We start from the raw sequence: 22934 nt of genomic DNA on the forward strand, positions 1-22934 counted from the left end.
CTCCCAAAAGATCTCAAAAATCACATTATAGTAAGTAAAGTACATATATTAGCTTAAGTCCATCATGACTAAATTAGTAGGTCAAATCTAAATTTGACTCCTGTTCATACCCAAGGGTTTGTCTATCTAAGTTCATTAGAAGGCTCTGAAATTACATTAAAGGGAGGGAAAAAAATCTTAAAAAAATAAAATACATAAGCATAAGTCACTTTTATCAATGATCACTGGAACTATCAGACTTGAGAAAAGTCAACATAGGCACAATCATTGAACATGCACATTGCATATGGCTACCGATCACCAAAACTATACCACACATATCATGCATTTTATTTACATGGTAATGTTAACCTATTCATCTCAACATATGTTAGTGAAAACAAAAAAGGTCAAGTACTGTGTTTGAATGTGCTCTACTTTTCTACTGCATTAAACGTGATCAGACAGGAAAGTAATTTCTAGAAACCAATTTCAAAACATATTTGAGCTAAAAAGTTACACACAGAGAGAGATTGTGCTAAGGCAGAAAGTTTCAGAGAAACAAAGAGCTTCATGCCTAGGACAGTGATCTTTCCAGGTTGTTACTATTTTGCTTGTTTGGTTCGTTTTGTTCTAGATCTTAGTATCTAATGTAAAATACTCCAAAAAAAAAAAAAAAAAAAAAAAAAAAAGAGCATATCTCACTCTTCTCTGTTTTTTACTTATGGAACTTAGGATATGTTGGAAGTTCCCCTACATTTTTCCTACATATATGTTTTTGATAAATTAACTTTCTGTTACCTTTAATTTCTTCATTACAAAAATTTCAATACTGAAAGTAGAGGGAAAACCACCAAATATTTGCTTTATTATCTATCCAAAACATTGCATAGAACAATTTGGGCTCTATAATGATGAATAATTTAAAAGTATTATAGTATTTGGGTATAATTCCAGACTTACATGATATATAACAAGCTTTACAAGAGAAAAGAAAAATCTAGAGTTAATTTGAATATTTATATGTAAATCTGTGATGACATAAAAGATCTGAAATGTATACAGTTTTGTTTTATCACAATACTTATAAAATATACCAAAAAATTAGCAAAATTATACATGACATGTATGTATATATACATAGATGTGTGTGTGTATATATTTCAATACCAAAAAAGAGCAGCTAATACAGCATAGAATGACAATCAACCAATGTATGAACTGGGTTTCTCTTTTCACATACAGTGAAAAATAATCATCTGCTTAGGTGATACTGTATGTTTCATAGTATCAACACACAAAAACTGCAATGACTGAATTTAGAGCCTCTTTACTGAGAATATTTTACTAATACAAATGTTTAGTCTGAAAAGAAATATAAACAACTCTAATGAACAAGTCTGCTCACTGTTCTTTCTCCAACAGGAGAAGCTTGGTCATTTTCTATCTTCACACAGCCTTGTAAGTCAGTTGTACAAGATAGCTAAAAGAAATGCTGACTAAATACCATGTTAGTTCAATTATTAGTTAAATGTAAAATTTGTAGATGGTATGAATGTTCCCAGAATTCTAATGAACTTTCACAAAATCGACATTGGAATCTAAATTTGAAAACTACACGAAAAAGTGAAATGAATGGTCAGAAGGAAACATGAAAATGTAATGGGTAAAATACATGTTGCCAACATTTACTATAATGAAGTCATTGGAATATCACCAGACTATATTATTTACAGAGAATACACAAAAATTGTGCACATTCCAGGTGAAATATGTATATAAGCTATTAATAAAAGCATATACTAACCAGCCACAATGACACTGTCATTACGTGCTGGACCAAATTTCAGTGTCATCTCATGTTTATGTTTATGGACAGCCAAATGATCCTCGTTGGTAAAACGCTGTGGCAAAAAGTTTTAAAATATAGTTAAGATTTTCAATTTGATCAAATAAGTAAAATGATTAGGAAATTCATTTCCACAACATGTAAAACCACCATTAACAGTGAAATAGCAGTTTTTAAACTATAAAAGAATCCGTTGTTAGTAGATAAGCATACTAGATTGCAAACAATCACAGAGAAACCCATTACTCAAGAATAAGCAATACTGACACACTGCTAGGTCACATAACTCATTTGAGAGCATTTAAAACTAAAATCGGAGGCAAAGAAACTTTACATAAATTTCATTTGGATACTAAAAATAGACCACCATTAATCTGTCCTATGATAGTAGAAACTATACTCCATGGTACAATGACTTTTCAAGCAAGTACTGTAGTATTAATATTTACCTAGACTTAAGGTTACTTACCACTTTTTAAAAGAGAATTTTCTTATAAAAGTATTACGCCTGGACAAAATTAAGAAATAAATCTCATTTTCATGTTACCACATAAAAAAGAATGCCTTTGTTTTAATCCAGCAAAGAAATAGCAACCAGTACAATAGCAAAGCAGCTCATTTTAAAATAAGAATTTTTAAAGTATCCAAAATAATTTTTTCATGAGAGTTCTTACATAAAAATGGAGCAAAATTATTTTTAAAACATTTTATTTTTAAAGTTATCCATCATATATTTTCCTACCTCTAACTTGGATAAGTTTTGCATGCCAAAGGTAACATTTATGATTATAACACAATAAATACACTGTTTCTCTCTGATGTCTGAACATCAACCTTTTTGAAGATGCTCATTAAGCAATATTTATAACTGAAAATAGGGAGCTTTTTGTTATTTCAAAGCAGTAATTTTAAAACGCTAAGTTAACAGATCTCAATTCATTCTTTATAACCTTACAAGTGAGGATGTTAAAATATATATACTTGAACTTGGTTTGCCCAAACCATCAAAATGAATTCCATTTCTTGTGGTCTCCTTCCTCTACCCAATTCACTACATCCTTTCATGCAACTAATAATAGTAGCTTTAGGGTTACCTTAAACACAATGTAAAAGAATGAAACATTTTTAACATTTTAACATCTTTGGCCCAGCCTACTATCCCTCTGCCTGTAGAGATAAAAACCATCTCATATGTGCCCCAGTTATGTGTTGCACAATGCCTTGGTTATAGCACCTATCATATTTTCCTATGTCTGTCCTTTTAAGTAGGCTGAGCTCCTACTGTGGTCCCCCAAACTTAACATACAGTAAGTGCTCAATAAATGCTAATTGAAAGAACGAATTCATTACAATAAAACAGGCGAATCTTAAAGATCAGTCTGAGGGGGTTAAAAAAGACCGTAAACCACTGTTCATTAAGGTGAATTCAACTTCAGTTTAATCTGGCTACATTTTATCACTTAGTCTTTGGATTACTTCACACACCAACAGAAAACTACTATTTTATAACCTCTCTTCAGAACCTGCCTGTATTACCACTGAAGGAGAGTGTTCAGATGCAACACTTCCATTACTTGACTTACTCATTCACTCTTCAGACATTTACTGGGCACCAACCATAGGCACTAGGACCACAATCGAACTTTTCCCCACCCAGGTACTATCTTCCTATTACTTTATCATTATAAGAATCTCTCCCAATTTTGGGGAAATAAGAAACAGTGGTACTTTTGACAGACTGCTGAATAACACAGTTCTCAGAGAATGAACATATCTGCAGAGTGTATTGACATTAATATTTTACACTTTTTCTTTGTATTGCTGTTTTATATGTATGTGTCTTACATCCTACATTAAAAGCATCTGAAAGTAAGATTTACTTTATGTTCCAAAGAACCTCATAATGTGGCTTTTCCACTAAAGGCAATCATTAAACATTTGTGAATGAATGCATTTTGGTGCAGGTCCCAGATTTTAAAACTGCAAAGTCAACAAATTAATAGATAAGAAGTTGGAATGTTGTTGCCAAGGAATTTTATTCTACCAATTTTCTTTGCTTGGATTAGTTTGACCACAAATATTCAAATCAAAGAACTACATGTAGAATAAATAACACTGTGTTCGTACAAAACATATGAAATTCTAAGTTCAATCCTAAGTGAAAGGAAGTGGCCAGAAGGAACCTAACAAATATTTAGGATCATATGAATATTAAAAGGGAGAATGCAACCAATATGTATTTATAAACTCTCATATAAGATCCACAGATCAAATTTGTCTAACTGCAATTTACAAAGGGATTACTGATCCTATAACAGTATTAATTATATACAGTGACAGCAACACCGCAAAGGTATTTGTCAAAATACAAAAACACTGCAAAGGACAAAATACACTGGCACTTGATACAGATGAATTTGACCTTGGTTATCTGAGAAAATTTATTATTTTTAACAAGAAACTTAAAAAGACAGTGTGAAAAAGCAATCTTGTGAAAAGGCACTCACCAGAAGTTTAATATAAAAGAAATGCATTATTTATTTATTTATAAGGTAGCTACAAGCTAAGATAAATTTTTTTTTTACAGAATCTATATGAATTGCCTTCCCAGTCAAATTAAAGTTTATTCTAAAAATAAGCTTTGTAAAAATATATATATTACTAGCAACACCAACATACTGAATTCATAAATTGTATTCCTCCAGGCATTTCAAAGCACAACCCCCATGCAAAACGCTGTAGATATACACAAAAACACAAGTATTTTGTTAAACAAGACTAAGACTTTGAGTATACAGCTCAATAAACAATGTAAAAAGTGAAAAAAAATTTTTTTTTCTTTGATAGGTCCCTAGCAGATAGCAATCTCTCTTAAAAGGTTAAAAAGAAAGGGTAACCTGTCAGATGGGAAGAAGGTAAATCAGTTGCTTCTACAATAATTTAAGTTTTGATATCTGGGAAATCTGTGTTACTAAGGCTTGACCACTCTCACCAGAATTAACTTCCTAAAAAATCAGACATTCTATAGTTAATACATACACTCATATCCATGATATATTATTATTCCTTTTAAATATATTAGATAGACACAAATAAGTTTTCAAGCCATTGGGCCAATAGCTTGTTTCACTACTTTTTTCACTAGTTTAAGGACTATTCAACAACAGCAAGAAGTTACACTGACATATTCACTGTCTCTCTCATGCACACACACACACTCTCACGCATACATCTCCATTGACGCTTTAGACTAAATATAAAATGAATCTTTATCTCCTTTATAAAACAGCTTATAATGTGTAAACATTCTACCAAAGAAATACTTTTCAATGACAGGGACACCAAAAGCAAAGACACTACCAATTATATGGAAGACTAACAAAGACAAATGAATCTTTCACTAAATTACCTCACTGTCTCTTTTACTAAATTCCATGGAGCATCACTTTAAAACAAGTGAAATGAACAGGCATGTGGAATACCTAAGAGTAACTTAGGCATACAAGAAGATTTAATAGCAAGAGTCTACAGTTAAAAACTCTTTGTAATCATTTATAGAGGTCTCTCTCTGATACTGTATTATCACCAAAATAGATTTTAATGTGTAAAAATCTATTTGAAACCTTAAATTTAACTAGGACCATTGTGTTAAAGCTGAAACTCAAATTCAGAATAATGTCATTGCCTACTGGTGACAAAAAATAACAAGAAACTTAAAAAGACAGTGTGAAAAGGCAATCTTGTGAAAAGGCAGTCACCATCAAAATGATGCTTCTAAAACCAATTCTTATTAAGTAGTTTCTAGGAAATAGTATTTCAATCTAAAGAGAGACCACACCATTTCTGTTCTCAGCAAGATTTAATGAATGGATGAGTAGGCAGGTTATATTTTGATCAGTAATACTTACAAAGAGATTATTTTAAGTATCTTAGGGTACAAACACAGCCCCCCCAATATAATACTCAGGATCAAATGGCTAATGTTTAAAAGAATCACTATTAGCGAGAATTCAATTAGTGAGAATAAAAAATTGATTTAGCTTTTAAAAAACAATTTGGCAAAATATATGAAGAAACTTAGAAATGTGTGTATACATTTAAATCCAGTAACACTAGTTCCAAAATGTATTTTAAGAAACTAAGTGGAGACATATACAAAGGGTTATGTAGAAGGATATTCATACAATGTTGCTTATAATACCAAAATTAAAAGTTCATAATAGTGGAATCAGTAAATCATGGGACCTGCTCTAACAGTGACTTAAAGCCATGCTTTCAATTAATAGACAAAATGCTCATGATATGTGTAATGTCATCCAAATACTAACAGAATACAAAACTGTGCAGTATGGTCCCAATTTTGTTTTAAAAATATATAGATCCCATCCTCTCCTAGCTACTTAAGGACCCCACTCCTGCAATGGTCCCATTTTCTGCATTGCCAAATATGCTGTGATATTCCCACCCTAAAATGCAAAACAAAGAAGATCCACCATCTTCAATCCTACATTGAAGCTACATATTCTCACTTTCCCTTTAGCTATACCTCCAAGAAAGAGCTGTCCTATAATGTCTCCATTTCTGGTTCTTCCCATTCTCTCTTTGACCTACTCCAATTACACTGTTGTTACTGCCCCTTCATTGAAAGCTACTTTTATCACAGTCTCTAAATTCAATAGTAAATACTGAATTCTCATCTTATCCTACTTAAGATATGACTACATTGTTTCTCTTACTTTGAAATATTTTTTCTAACTTTCAGGATTCAATTTTCCTCATTGGTTGCTGCTTCTTAATCTTCTGTGCTACATTCTCCTCCTTTTCCTGACTTTTAAACACTGGAGGTGCCCTAAAGCTTAGCTCTCACCCTTCTATCTATACTATTTTGATACAGAAGTAAAACTAAGCAAATATGGGAATTATGGATAAGACAAAATGAATTACAAACCTCGACAATGGAAAAAATAGTAATTATCAGACATTAGGAGATGGGAAAGTGGAGGCAGAAAGTATGAAATGTTAACTCCTTTAATAGTAGGAAACCTAAAAAAATAATTACCTAACTTCTTACTGTTTTTCACACACATAGTTAATGTTAGAGAGGTCTTTTAACAACAATTTCTTATGATACACATACACACACAAATTCTAATGTTCAGCAATCAGTTTTTCTTCTGTTTAACTGTAATGCTTTTATTTAAAATGGCATGTGTATTAGTAAGAAGTCAATCACAAAAACCGTTCTAACTATTTTAAGCAGAAGAGAATCAGGAAAGGCCTTTTTTGGGTCTCTAAGAATGATACCTAGAATATGTCAAAACTAGTCTTCATCCAAAGGCTGGCCCTAGAAACACACTGCATTAGCTGTAATTCAGGGATTACAGAATCAAGTTGTCTGTTCACTCCAAGCCAGCAAAACGGATGATTTGAGTAATACCATCTCTCATTCCATTTAACTTGGTACCAAATCCAAAAAGTAAAGTGGGTCAGGCGCAGTGGCTCACACCTATAATCCCAGCATACTGGGAGGCCAAGGTGGGCACGTGGCTTGAGCCCAGGAGTTTGAGAACAGCCTGGACAACACTGGGAGACCCTGTATAAAAACAACAACAAAAAAAAACAACAACAAAAAAAACAAGCAAAAAATTAGTCAGGTGTGGTGGCGAGCACCTGTGGTCCCGGCTACTCTGGAGGCTGAGGTGGGAGGATCACCTGAGCCCGAGAGGTTGAGGCTTCAGTGTATTATGATCATGCTACCGCACTCCAGCCCAGGTAACAGAGTGAGATCCTGTCTCGAGGAAAAAAAAAAAAAAAAAAATTTAAGTAAATCTGATTTACCACAAAGAGTAAATTTCGTCGGTGAAACCTAAAATCATATGCAGAATTCTAGGTGCAAAGAGAATTGTAGTTTTTATCTCTCTTAACTTTACAGAAAAAAAAATATATCAAATATATCTCCAAAATAAATGTCAAATTAGTCTATTTCTCTCTGTGTCCACTGTTACCACCTAATCCAAACCACCATCATCTCTCACCTGGACTGCTGTCAGCCTCTTGTCTCCCTGTGACCACTCAGCAGTGGCTTTTCACTGCTCAGTGAATAAAACCCAAACACCTTATCATAGGATATGTCTTTTTTTCTATGTCCTCTGACCTCATCTCTTAACCTTCTCTCTGTTGATCATTATATGCTCCAGCCACAGTAGTTGTGTTTTTGTTCTTAAACACACCATACACATTCCTTCCCTAGGGCCTTTACATTTGCTGCTCCTTTAGTCTAGAAACATCCAAGCTGTGTGCTCCTGCATTTTCTTTGGGTCTTTGTTCAAATGTCACCTTAGCAGAGGCACATTCCCTGGTTAACCTATCTAAAATAGCATTAATCTTGATTAACTCCTATGTTTACCTGGCTATACATCATTAAATATCATGTAAATCAAAATTACAATGAGATACCACAACACCTTCACCAGAATGACTAAAACTTAAGAGACTAACCAAAACAATCTTGAAAAAGGAAGACTAAATTAGAGAATTTACCCTAACTGACTGGAACACTAACTGTAAAGCTACAGTAATCAAAATGGTGTGGTACTGGCATAAAAGTTGACAGAATGATGAATGGAACAGAATATAAATCCCAGAAAGACCCATACTTACACAATCATTTGATTTTCATTAAAGGAGTCAAAGCAGTTTAATGAGGAAAGAAAAATCTTTTCAGGAAATCATGCTGGGATATCTAAACTCATGTTTTTAAAAAGTTAGCTTCAACTGGCTGGGCACGGTGGCTCACGCCTGTAATCCTAGCACTTTGGGAGGCCGAGGCAGGGGCATCACCCAAGATCAGGAGTTCGAGACCAGCCTGACCAACATGTAGAAACTCCATCTCTACTAAAAATACAAAATTAGCCAGGCGTGGTGGCACATGCCTGTAAACCAAGCTACTTGGGAGGCTGAGGCAGAAGAATCGCTTGAACCCAGGAGGCGGAGGTTGTGGTGAGCTAAGATCATGCCACTGCACTCCAGCCTGGGCAACAAGAGCGAAATTCCATCTCAAAAAAAAAAAAAGAAGTTAGCTTCAACCCCTATCTCACACCATACACAAAAATTAATTCAAGATTAAAGAGAAATCTAAATGAAACAGAAAGCTTTTAGAGGAAAACAAAGGAGAATACCTTCATAACCTAAAGGCAAGCAAAAATTTATCAGACAAGTCACAGAAAGCAACAACCATAAGAGGAAAAATATTAACACATTAGGATTCATTAAAATTAGAAACATCTGTTCATCAAAAGATATTATTATGAAAATTAAGATGCAAACCACAGAAAAAGCAACCTCTGACACAGGACTGGTATCCAGGATATATAAAGAACTCCTGCAACTCAATAATAAAAAGACAACCCAATTTTTTAAAATTAGCAAAAGATTTAAAAAGATACTTCACAAAATGTAAGGGATAGAAATGGTCAACAAACACATGAAAAAAGCAGCCTGGCAATTTCCTAAAAAGTCAAACATATATCTATCAGATAATCCCATCATTATACTCCCATGTATTCTTCCAAGAGAAACGAAAGCATGTGTCCATAAAAAGACTTGTACACAAGTATTCACATCAGCTTTATTAATAACTAAAAAACCCAATATCCATCAGTAGATGAACAGATAAGTTGTGAGATAATGAAATATTATATCTCAATGAAAAGGAATTAACTACTGGTAACATAACATGGAGAAATATTAAATTATGTGGAGTGAAAAAATGTACTGTATGATTCCATTTATATAAAATTCTGGAAAATGCAAACAAATCTACAGTACCAGAAGGTAGACCAGTAATTGATAAAGTTAGGTGGGATAAGAGGATTTATAAATAGGCATGAGGAAACTTTTGGGGTGATGTATATGTTCACTATCCTGATTGTGCTGATGGTTTTATGAGTATATATGTGTTAAAATTTATCAAATGGTACATTTTTAAGTATATACAGTTTATTGTAGGTCATTATATTTCAATTTAAAATATCAACTAAGAAAACAAATGAGAAGAAATAATGCTTACTTACAATTTATGGTCTGTATATTTAAGTACTTTGTAACTTCGCTACACATTACATTTATTTTTTAATTCTTCCTTAGTGTCTATAGTTATTTTAAGATAAGTATAATAGGAATAGATTAATAATTTAGTGGGTTGTTAAAAAAATATTACTTTCTGAAACTGCTGCCATATGCCCAATATTAAAGATGTTAGGCTTAACAACATTAATACATTAGTGATACTCTAAGAAGTAAATATCAGTTAATTTCATAAAAGTTTAGTAAGTAAAATAATTCTCATATAATATAGATCCGATTTCTAATTAGGCAGTTTATCAATAATTTTCAACCAATAATGGTCAAATTATACTTTTATATCTTGGACTTTTGGGTAGGGTTTCCACTTTTCCATTACAAGATACAATGTTCCCCCCCACTCCATATTAGATTATACTTTCTAAAACTCAGTTGCACTATTGAAGAAAAAGAAGAATTTCTTCCCAAAAGTTTTCTGGGTTTTTTTCATCCTAACTCCAAAATTTTACAGAATACTGTAAGAAAATGCTTTTAGTGATAACATATCATATCATCGATGTTTTAGTAAGTGGAAATATACAAAATAATTTAAAGTAATTTATGTATTACCTGGCCACATCCAGGCGCAGTGCATAGAAAGGGTTTGTCATCACTCATATTCCACAGGTCCTTGTATTGCCTATAATCAATCAGAAAACACTTTAGAGTACATATTTTAAAATAAAGAATAATTTAAAATATAAATCTCAAGATTTTTCATTAAGCTTATTTTCGATTTTAATGCAAAATAAAACACTTTTCTGACATTTTAATTCTATTTCGCTTGCTTATTATGAGAGTAGATAAAATATATGTAACATGTAGATTCTGCACTATAGGAAAAAGGGTAGGAACACTGCTCTGTCAGGCTAACTCTTTTCTGCTCAGCAATGTAAAAGCACTTACGGTGAAACGAACAAATTTCATTTATTCAACAAAATTAAATGAGCAAATACTATGCATTCTTCCAAGGATCATACTGTACTGTTATGAAAATAATGTGGCAAAATTTCTATATCCAGTCCTAAATTCCAGTGGAATATTTTTATCTATTGGCTAAACATTTCTACCTAAATATGCCACCAAAACATCAATATGTCTAAAACCAAACTCTTAAATCCCTTCTTAAATTTACACCTTTTCCTATATTGGAAGCACTATAGAAGACTCAGAGAAATTCAAAAATAGAAGAGAAATAGATCCCAGCCTCAGGGAATCTCTCCTTCCAGTAAAGGAGATAAGGTAGTAATTAATATAACAAAATCTGTATCTCTAACTCTGATCTCTTTCTAAATCCTAGATTTCCAACCTTTTATTAGTGGTATACTGAGTCCAAGTTCAAAAGTCTTGTCAATATTTTATGCTGTTTCCTTGTAATATATCAAAAATTTTGTCAAGGATTTGATATACCTCATTTTTAGGAAACCCATACTGGTTCACAGTAGTCGCTGCTTCATGTTTAAAGCATGTACGCAATGATCACTGAGAATAGAAATGGTTTCCAGGAAGTCACCATTATTAATCTCATACACAAAATTTGTGAAATGTGTGAACAAAATTTTTATTGCTTTATCCAAAATGTTTATTGCTATAATTGTCAAATAGCCTATGGACAACGTGATACCACACTGGTGGGTGCAAGGATGACACTTGGGGAAACACTGTCTAGACTTCTGGCTTCTAGTCTAACACATAAAGAACTTGAAAGTCATCATTCCTACCCTCATAACGAGAAATAAGCTAAACCAACAGAAAATCATCAACTCTTCTTATATCCATCAGAGAAATGAGGTCAAAGGGCAAACTGCTGCCCTGAAAAGTTGAGACTGAGGCAGATACTGAGAATCACAGTTTACTAGTAGCAAATGCCTGCTGCTGGTGCCAGTACCAGGCAGAGACAAAAAGCAGAGACAAGCCATTTTCTTGTATCCTGTAAAATTTTTGACCTACACAATCTGTGAGCATTATAAGCTATTTTACAACTAAATTTGGAACATCTCCTCATGATATCTGTGATATATCTAAAAAACATATTATCCTTCTAATGCTTCTTAAATGTTTACAAACTAAGGAATACTGGTATATAAATTTTTAAGTAAGAGCAAAGTATTCTAACAAGATTGGTTGTAATTGACCACTAGTAAAACTTACTAAATAATAAGTGGGCACAGTATGGCCCTGAAGTTCTCAAACAGGATACTCTACGCTCTTAAAAATTTAGGTTCCCAAAGAACATTTTTGTTTATGTACTATCAACACTGACCACATCAGAAATTACAACCGAGAAATTCTAAAAATATTAATTTATGAATCTATTAAAAAATAACAACTCATTGTATGTTAACACATTTTTAAAAACAATATATTTTCAAAACAAAAAATTCAGTGAGAAAGGCATTATTTCCCATTTTTTGCAAATCTTTAACATCTGGCTCAACACAGTAATACAGCTGAATTCTCATATGTGCTTCTGGTATTCCACCTGTTGTGATATCACCATGTATCCTCTAGAAAATGGCATCAAATCCTTGTGAGATAATGAGAATTTTAAAAAGGTAAATATTTTAGTATTATTATAAAAATGTTTTTAACTTCACAGACCCCTCTCACATTATGAGAATTCCTGGTACAGGCATACCTCATTTTATTGTGCTTAGCTTTACTGCACTGTGCAGATGCTAGTCTTAAAAATACACTTAAATCTCAGGGAGAAAGCAGATGCTGCAGATTTTTTCAGATACTCCTTATCAGATTAAGAAAGCTTCCTCCAATTTCTAGTTTCCTGAGAGTTTTAATGATGAGTAGACATTGAGTTTTATCAAATGCTTTTTCTGCATCTATTCAGATACTATTTTTTTCCTCTTATTGTTTTAATGTGGTATATCACACTGAATGTTTAATTGACAAACCAACCAGAATTTCTTAAATAAATCCTCCCTTTTGCTAGTATTTTAAGATGTTTACATCTATGGCGTGAAAAATAACCTTGCCAGGTATCTAGGTTGCAGTGGCTTTATAAGAAGAGTTGGGTCATGTTAATTCTTTTCTACTCTCTAGAAAAATCTGCGTAAGATAGGTACTAATTCTTCCTTAAATGTTGGAATAATTCACCAGTGAAGCTATCTGAGCCTGGAGCGTTCTCTTCTGGGTGGTTTTAAATAATGAATTCAGTATCTTTAAATAGATATAAACCAAAATTATTGTATCAGTTTTGTTCGTCAGCCAGGCGCAGTGGCTCATGCCTGTAATCCCAGCACTCTGACAGGCTGAGGCAGGTGGATTACTTAAGGTCAGAAGTTTGAGGCAAGCCTAGCCAACATGGCAAAACCCTGTCTCTACTAAAAATTCAAAAATTAGCTGGGTGTGGTGGCACGCACCTGTAGTCCCAGCTACTTGGGATAGGCTGAGGCATGAGAATCACTTGAACTTGGGGAGGTGGAAGTTGCAGTGAGCTGAGAGTGCACCACTGCACTCCAGCTTGGGCAAGAGTGAGACTCTATCTTAAAAACAAACAAACAAAAATTCCCGGTAGCTTTTATGTATGTGTGGAAATTAAAAAATTTAACAAAATGCAAAAGACAATGAATAAACAAGGCAGTCATGAAGAATCGTAACTAAGCTAGAGGACTTTTATTATCAGATATCATGACCCATTATAAAATTACAGTAATTAAGATACTGTGATATCAGTCCAATGATAAACATATAAAGAAATGGAAAAGAAAGGAGTACAGAAATGGAACCACACATAAGGTTACATGATTTGTACAAATGCTCAACTGCAGTTAAGTGGGAAAAAGATGGTCTTTTCAATAATTGGTTCTAGAAATTTTATATAGCAAGAGTACTTGACTCAACCAATAATAATTATGTAATATTCCCCTGACAACAGCAGTTTATCAGTGCTTTAGATCAATGTTTCCCAAAGCATGGTAGCTATTATAGAAAAAAGATATTTAGCCAAATAAATTTGGGAAATGTTGAATGTGTAGGCTTCATTTTACAGGACTTTTCAGAGCCTTAATGTTATGTCAATTAAGGATTCAAAACTAAAAAATGCCCCATGAATTCTATCTCACATTATACTAAAAATTAAGTCACAGCAGATCATAGGCCTAAAAGTGAAAGGCAAAGCATAAGTTTCTAGAAGAAAAATAGGAAAGAATCTTTGGAGTAGGCAAAGGTTAAACAGGACACAAAAGGTCCACAAAAGAAAAGATTGATCAAACAGATTTTACTCTACATAGTGCATTTCATTGTATTTAAATTATACCTCAATAAAAGGCAAAAAAGAAGCAAATAGTGTATCTAACCTAATACTAGGAAAAAGACAAAAATTATACAGGTAACTACATCCGGATACAGTGTGTTCCAGGAAACCTTACAGAAGCTTTGAGAAGGACACATAGTATAAAAAATAATTAAAAATCAAAGAATATGTACAGTCACCCCTCTGTATCCATGAGTTCTGCATCCATCGATTCAATCAATCTTGGACCAAAAATATGTGGGAAAAAACTGCATCTGTACTAAACATGTACAGACTTTTTTTCCTGTCGTTATTACCTAAACAATATAGTATAACAACTATTCACATAGCATATGCATTGTATTAGGTATAAAGTAACCTAGAGATGATTTAAAGTATACAGGAGGAGGTGCATAGGTGATATGCAAATACTACACCATTTTATATAAGAAACTGGAGCATCCTCAGGTTTTGGTATCTTCAGGAGGTCCTGGATTCAATCACCCACAGATATTGAGGAACAACTGTATACCTAAAAAAATGAGTGATTATCACAGGACTCTAAGTAGAGGTGGAATAAGAGATTGAAAGAAAGCCTGGCACACAGCAAACCAGTAAGGACTTGTCACGCAACCCAACAACTAAGAAAATGCCCTTATCTGAAAACTGGTAAAAAAAAAAAAAAAAAAAAAAAGATCAGCGTGTTTAATCTGTCTTTTGTGCATAAAATGTATTTCCAGTAACCAAAGAGTTGATGAAGGAAAAGTCCTTTATAGAATTTCAACAAGTGCAGAAGAATAAAACAATTAGAAAATTGCCACTTTAGCTGGGTGCAGTGGCTCATGACTATAATCCCAGCACTTTGGGAGGCTGAGGTGGGAGGATGGCTTGAGCCCAGGAGTTCAAGACTAGCTTGGGAAAGACGGCGTGACCCCATCTCTACAAATAATTTGAAACAGTCACTCATGGCAGCATCATGGCGGTGCATGTCTGTAGTCCCAACTACTCTGGAGGCTGAGGCAGGAGGATCTCTTGAGCCCAGGAAGTCCAGGCTGCAGTAACCTGTGATTGTGCCACTGCAGTCCAGCCTGGGTGACAGAACAAGACCCCGTCTTTTTTTTTTTTTTAAAAAAGAGACCATCCTGGCTAACACTTTCAAAACCCCGTCTCTACTAAAAATACAAAAAATTAGCCGGGCATGGTGGCAGGCACCTGTAGTCCCAGCTACTAGGGAGGCTGAGGCAGAATGGCGTGAACCCGGAAGGCGGAGCTTGCAGTGAGCCGAGAGCGCGTCACTGCACTCCAGTCAAAACGAAAACAAAAGCACTGCCCATTTGGTTGCAAAGGCAGAGCTGTCATGTTCTCATAATCAAATCTCAGTCCAAATCCCTGTGACCCCCTTCTCAACAACAACAAAAAAAAATAGCACGGCATGGTGGCACCTGCCTGTGGTCCCAGTTACTGAGGAAGGAGGATCCCTTGAACCCAAGAGGTCAAGATTGCAGTAATCAGTGGCAAGAGAGAGATCCTGTCTCCAAAACAAAAACAAAAACAAAAACAAACTCGAAAGAAGAAAGAATGAATAAGGAGAGGGAGGAGGAAGAGAAGCAACAGGAAGAGGAGGAGGCTAGGAGGAGGGAGGGGGAAGGAAGAAAGAGGAAGGGAGAGAGAAGAGAGGAAGGAAGGCGGGAGAGAGGAGAGAGGGAGGAAAGAAGAGGGAGGGAGGGAGAAGAGGGAGGAAAGAAGAAGGGAGGGAAGAAGAAGGGAGGAAGGAGAGGGAATAAGGAAGAAGGGAGGGAGAAGAAGGGGAGGAGGAGGAAGAAGTGGAAGAGGAAGACCACCACCACTTTAACCCCTAATGAAATAATGGACCTGGGCAACTATCATCAATGTCTGATTTTTAAAACCATTAGGAGAAAAGGTGATAGGAACTTCACAATGGTTGACCAGGCTGACAGCATCTGAATTCAGATTAGTCTTAAATTAACACCAAAGGTTGTTAAGGGTGGGGGCAGGGAATGTCAAAAGTCAAAAGTGAATCTAATCAAGCCTCCCTAGCTCCAATTACAAGGAAATTCAGGAGACAGAAAAAGAAGTTAAACACTACCACCACGAGGTAATCATCCAAATCCAATACAGATATTTTCAACTTACGATGGGTTTATTGGGACATAACCCCATCACGAATTGAGCAGTATAGTGACTGTATTACTTTCCCACCATGGTAAAGTCAAAAAACCCTAAGATGAATCACTATAAGTTAGAACAAATGACCTGGTCTCTTCAACAAGTAAATGTCATGGAGATAAAAAGAAGAGCAAAGGAAGAGGGTTACTGTTTTCCATTAGAAGAAATTTAATAAACATACAACCAAATTAAGGATCCTGATTTGAACAAAACAACTGCAAAAAGACATCTCTGAGTCAGGATTACTTTCCTACTTTTAAATTTCAATTTAAAAGTTCTCAATTAATTATCCCTTCCATCAACTTGTTTTCTTTCTAGAAATTATATATAGCAAACATATTTGACTCAACTAATAATTCTGTAACACTGTTTCTTTTTCAAATAGTAGCTTTTTCAAATAGTTAACCCTTCATAGCAGTGCTCCCCAAAACATTTCAACGGGGATGTCAATAAACACCACAGAAAAAAAGGTGTGGCCAAACAAATCTGGGAAATGCTGAAATATACTTTTTCTTTCTTTCTTTCCTTCTTTTTTTTTTTTTGGAGGACTCTTCAGAGTCTTTAATATGCTAATGTAAAATGACTAGGGGAGCACCCAGAGTATGGCATTTTTGCCATAGCTATTTGAACACTTTTTCACAGAACATTCCATGGGACTGATAGAACTCATTTTAGAGGAAATCAAAACCTTAAAATATGTTTATGTCTGTCACAGCTAAGTGTATTTAGATGCTTTTAATCTGATTATTTAAAAACACAATAGGAGTATCAGCTAAACTACATACTAAATAAGTGACTTGTTTTCTATGGAAAAAAAACCCACCACAAATACTTATCTAACAGAAACAACCTATAAAGATTTTTATAACCCAAAATGTAAAAAATGGCTAAAAATACCAAACATTGCACACATACCTGGCAGAATTCACATGTAACTTGAATTTCATAAGTTGAATAACTTATCACATTCTTTTTCTCATGGCAAGAATACTGAAAAACAAAGTGGTTTCACACTGTTAAAAATAGTTCCGAAACACTTCTTGAAACACAGTAGAAAATAAAGTGCTCAAATTACTCTCTGTAACACTACTGTCACCCCAAAACTAGTCACTATTAAGAATTTTTATAATAGAGTAGTGCTCTTGAAATATCAACACACCTACACAAATATCCTAAACATAGGTATTAATATATCCAACTCCACCAAAGGGAGTAAAAGAGGAAGAAACATTTAATTCAGTCCTTAGGGCTGTGGTTGAAGGGCAGCCATTAAGAGAGTAAAAAAATCCTTACTTTGAACACTGATGAGAATGATGCAACCTAGTAATTCCATATTTCTCTTCAGAAAGCTTTTAATTTTAAAAAATGTACTTACTGGTATTCAGCTTCTCAGCCTAATTCATCAAAATATATCTGTCCTACAATGTAGTTGATCTATATAAACAGCTCCCATTTGTATCAGCTTAAGGACAAGTACAGTATACTGAAACTACTCAGGTTAATGACCCATTTTTAAAACTCCACCAATGGCTTCACCTTATAGTCACTGAAACCTCATCCAGTGGTAAATAAGAGTAACTATGTGGTTATTCAAATAAGCTAATGGTGCATAGAGGAAATTTGCATTTTTCATAATTCTGTTCATAAATGAAGTTTCAAAAATGTCATGCTCAGAAAAATTTGGTAATTCTTGTGGGGAAATGTGTAACTAGCCAAAGTTCAGTGTCCTGGAGTAAAGGTCGATCTGGTATAGGAAATAAGAAGAAGAGAGCAAGTTTCTTCCCTTGTCCTATGCAAAATTTTTTATCTAAGAGGGTTCCATTTCTTCATTCACATTCAACTTTACCACGCTGTCTGCGAGGAGAGGAAAAAGAACACTAGAAAAATCCAAGGAAATTTATAGTAGCCATGCTTCTGTCATTACAAGTAGAATATGAGCTTCATGAGGGCAAGGAACTTATCTTTGGGGTAACACCTACAACAGCGCCTAGCTCAGTTTAGTACAAGGAATATTTAAACATCAACTATACACAGACACAAAGATGAAGAAAATTCTCCTTGCATTTGATAAACTTTCAGTCTAGAAGAAAAAGGAATATGGAAGTACAATGCCAATTAATTTGGTAGGAATAAGGGTTAAAAATACTATGACAGTAGAGAGGAAGTGGAAGGATCAATCTGATAGTTGTAGAAAAACTTTCAGAGGGAGTTAGCCCTTGGTACCCTTCTCCTTAATCTTTTCTACTCTCCACTATACTATTCCCCTCCTCTACAAAACAAGTTTCTTACCTACACAGCAGCCTATTTCTTAGCCAACAAATAAAAACTCCATTCCCTTATTACCATTTTCTAATACTTAGCTAAGAGAGCTATAAATATTAACAGTTCAAGCACCCTGAGACAGAAACGATAACAATTCTGGGAGGCTTAAATGCTATCTCTTTGTTAATCTAACTGAATCTAAAGTCTATAAATCCAGGCTTATCTCCCTTTTACTGCAGTGTTGCAAATATGCTCATAACAGAAGCCTGGAAGGGAGGTTTTGTTGAGCTATAGATTGTTGGAGAAGTCAATGACTGCACATAGAGAATTGTTAATATATCATATTACTCTCTGGCAAGTATCTACAATCTATACTGGTAGGACAATCAACTGTCATGAAAAGCACCCAGGAAAGTTCTAGGCAAAATTTTTTAGAAATCGGCTTCTTTGATTTCTCCTAACTCTTCTTCTAACATTTATCTTCCTTGCTCCTGAGTTTCCATTTGGTACTTGGTATGAGTACTTCCTGCTAGATGCTGGGGATGTACTGGTAAATCAAGGTAGTTACCTGTCTTCATGGAGTTTCCAAGATAGTGATGGGGCTTACATTAACTAATCAAGCATCCAACTCAGAGCTCCTTTTCTTACAACCTCAAATTAAGATTCAAAACTATCACTGAATGCCATAATACAAATCTGATTATCCACTTAGTAAATCCTACAGACTCAACCTTTTAGGTATACTTTGAGAGATACAAATTTAGCTATCATTTATATCTAATCTGACTTCCTTCTAAGTGCTACTTCCAATACACCATGGCCCATTTAACAGTATCAGACTGCCTGCCATTCTCTGAAAATCACCCTCAGTTTGCATATTATTTTAGCTCTCCCTAAAATATACCCTCCCAAATGAATGTTTGCCTTCTTTGATATTATACTGTCAAGGCCCACTTCAAATAACACTTCCTTTGTGATACCTTCCCCATAATCCAGATTAAAAATTTCTCCCATGAACAATGTTGTTTATGCTTTGCTTATAGCATCCACATTATGTTCTGTAATGTCATCTATTATATAATCTGTGCTTCTCCCACCCCATTCTACTGCCTACTACTTCTTGAAGAAACATAACATAGCCAAAGGAATATGAGCTTTTGAGTCAGAATTGGCTCCAAAACCTGGTTTTGCCACTCGTAAGTTATAAAATATTGTGCAAGGTTCTAAATAATTTCGTGCTTCAGTTTCCCCAACTATAATACAAGGGTAGTATCACCTACCTCACAGTTGTTGTAAGCATTTTAAAATAGTATATGCAAAGTATACAGCACAATGCTCGGCACATGAGTACTGGATAAAATGGCAGTTGCAGTTCTATTATTTCTACTGTTATTAAAATTATAAGGCTGTCTCTATTCATCATTATATCTGCACAGTATCTTACTTGCTAACAGCAGGCACAGAGTGATTGTTAAATTGTTAGAAGAAATTATATCAGTTGGGTACATTCTAAAAAATTTTAAAAAAGAAACTGTAATTTGTAAAATGCGTAAGTCCACATTTACTTCACATGGAAATAATAACTCTGCATCTTGGAGAGGCTACCAACTTCTATGCTCCAAGGTTTTAAAGAAATACATGGTCAGGCGCAGTGGCTCACGCCTGTAATGCCAGCACCCTGGGTGGCCGAGGCAGGAGAATCACCTGAGGTCAGGAGTTCGAGACCAGCCTGGCTGACGTGGTGAAACCCCTTCTCTACTAAAAACACAAAAATTAGTCGGGTGTGGTGGTTTACGCCTGTAAATCCCAGCTACTCGGGAGGCTAAGGCAGGAGAACTGCTTGAACCCGGGAGGCGGCCACTGCACTGCAGCCTGGGCAACAGAGTGAGACTCCATCTCAAAAAAAAAAAAAAAAAAAAAAAAAAAAAAAAAAAAAAAAAAAAAAAAGAAAAAAGAAAAAAGAAATAGATTACATTAAATACCACCACCCTTTTAATCAGGAAAAGTGTAAACAGATGATTTTTATTAAAGAGACCAGTAAATTTGGGTAAACTAAAGTTCAAATATTATGAAGAATCTAAAACATGACTTTCCTGTTTCTCAGCAAATTGTAAATACTTCCATTCCAATTCTTCAATACTGGTGAAGACATCTTAAGTAAATTGCTGAAATATACTCACTCGTGAACATAAAGTAAAATGAAGGTTAAAGCAAAATGCCCAAAAAGTTAAGCTAAAATTAAAGTGCCATACCAATGTGTGTAAAAAGCAAAATAATATAACTCCCTCTTTAAGAAAAAAATAACAAAATACATCAGAAATAAATTTAAGTAACAAATAATTTTTAATTTCATAGAGGTAACTATGAAGCAGTCACACTGCACAGATACACCTAAGAAAAAGTGTCTTCATTCTGGAATGTTTAAAATACCTTGTGGGTTAAAAAAAAATCAGCTAGGCGAAAATGCCAAAGATTAGAAGTCCCAAATCAGACTGCATCTTAGATACACTCTTCTTTTCCTAATAACTTGGTTCAAAGTGACAATGGCATTCTTAAGCGAATAAAGAGATTTTCTTGAAAACTACTGATACAACAACAATGGATGAATCTCAAAATAATTATGCCAAGTGAAAGGAGACAGTCAAATAAATCATACTGTACGATTCCATTTATATAAAATTCTAGGAAATGAAAACCACAGCGACAGAAAACAGATCACTGGTTGCCGAGGGACAGGAGTAGAAGGAGTGGGAGGGAAGGATCACAAAGGGGCATGAGAGAACTTCTGAGGGTGACAAATTTATCATCTTGATTGTGATGATGGTTTTTTGGGTGTATGCGTATAAATCAAAATGTATCAAGTTGTATACTTTGAATATGTATAATTTATTATAAGTCAATTATACCTCAAAAAACTATTTTTAAAAGGATATCTTGAGCTGTTTTAAAAATATATAAATCCTCCCCAAGGCGCAATGGCTCACACCTGTAATGATAGCACTCTGGGGTGCTGAGGCAGAAGGATCAGAGACCAGGAGTTCAAGACCACCCTGGGGAACATAAGGCTCTGTCTCTATAAAAAAAAAAAAAAGAAAGAAAAAAAGCAACTTGAAAATTAGCCAGGCATGGTAGTATGTGCCTGTAGTCCTAGCTACTCAGGAGGCTGAGGCAGGAGAATCCCTTGAGCCTAGGATTTTGAGACTGCAGTGAAGTATGCTCTTGCCACTACACTCCAGCCTGAGGGATAGAGCAAGACCCTATCTCAGGAAAAACAAAACAAAACACACACACACACATACACAAATATCCTTAAAATATGAACTTCAAGGCTTATGAAATAACCTTCCTGCCACAGCTGCATGAAGTCAAAGACCAGGGCTAATGACCATTTGACCATTCATAAATGACATCTGTTAATTACTTAAGTCAGTGAAACTCACTCTAGCTTTTTTCCCTCCTCCCATCCCACCATGGGCTGGATTCTTCATTTCACATCCTATAAAAACGCAGCATAATTTCCAGCTTTGAAATGGCAACTTTCTGACTCCTACTGTGCAGGGGCTTAATAAAGTGCCCCGGGCATTTTATCCAAATTAAATACAACATGAAGCTTTATTTTCAACACTTAAAAATTTCACCTAGGTATGTGGTTCTTGTAGAACCAATACAGAACTATCAACATATTTTTCTTTTCTTTTTTTTTTTGAGATGGAGTCTTGCTCTGGCACCCAGGCTGGAGTGCAGTGGCGCAATCTCGGCTCACTGCAAGCTCCGCCTCCCAGGTTCACGCCATTCTCCTGCCTCAGTCTCCCAAGTAGCTGGGACTACAGAAGCCCGCCACCACGCCCGGCTAATCTTTTTGTATTTTTAGTAGAGAAGGGATTTCACCATGTTGGCCAGGTTGGTCTTGAACTCCTGAACTCAAGTGATCCACACCTTGGCCTCCCAAAGCACTGGGATTACAGGCCTGAGCCATTGTGCCTGGCCCTCTTTCCAGTTTTCTAAGACAGTTCCACATACAAACACGTATATGCTCCTCATATTTTCTCTATTTTATTGCTATAAAGCATGCTATTTTAGAACTCCATACTTGTTTAAATTCTACTTTCAATTTTGTTTGTTACAACATATAGCAATTTCTACTATTAGGTATCCTGTATAAATGATCAATCTTACATAATTCTAAAAAACCCTAAAGCTGCAGAGAGAGAGAGAGAGAGAGAGAGAGAGAGAGAGAGATCAATCTTACATAATTCTAAAAAACCCTAAAGCTGCAGAGAGACAGAA

At 34.8% G+C, this 22934-nt stretch overlaps 1 protein-coding gene across 11 annotated transcripts in view; it reads right to left on the reverse strand.

Annotated features, from left to right (window-relative positions):
• ATF2 (activating transcription factor 2) overlaps positions 1-22934 on the reverse strand; it is a 91645-nt gene that overhangs the window by 44834 nt on the left and 23877 nt on the right. For 5 of the 11 annotated variants that reach the window (XR_010579929.2, XM_045367288.3, XM_045367289.3 and 2 more), the window contains exons 3-5: positions 17301-17375; positions 10520-10589; positions 1787-1883 (exon numbers count right to left, since the gene is read on the reverse strand). Coding sequence is in view for 9 of the 11 variants with exons in the window: in XM_045367288.3 (XP_045223223.1) it covers positions 1787-1883; positions 10520-10589; positions 17301-17332 (199 nt within the window). In the remaining 2 variants the exon portion in view is untranslated. The remainder of the gene's footprint in view (positions 1-1786; positions 1884-10519; positions 10590-17300; positions 17376-22934) is intronic. The other 6 variants (XR_012421247.1, XM_065525671.2, XM_074009491.1 and 3 more) reach the window with 3 other exon arrangements.

The sequence above is a fragment of the Macaca fascicularis genome, chromosome 12 (genome assembly GCF_037993035.2).
Source record: "Macaca fascicularis isolate 582-1 chromosome 12, T2T-MFA8v1.1".
NCBI lineage: Eukaryota > Metazoa > Chordata > Mammalia > Primates > Cercopithecidae > Macaca > Macaca fascicularis.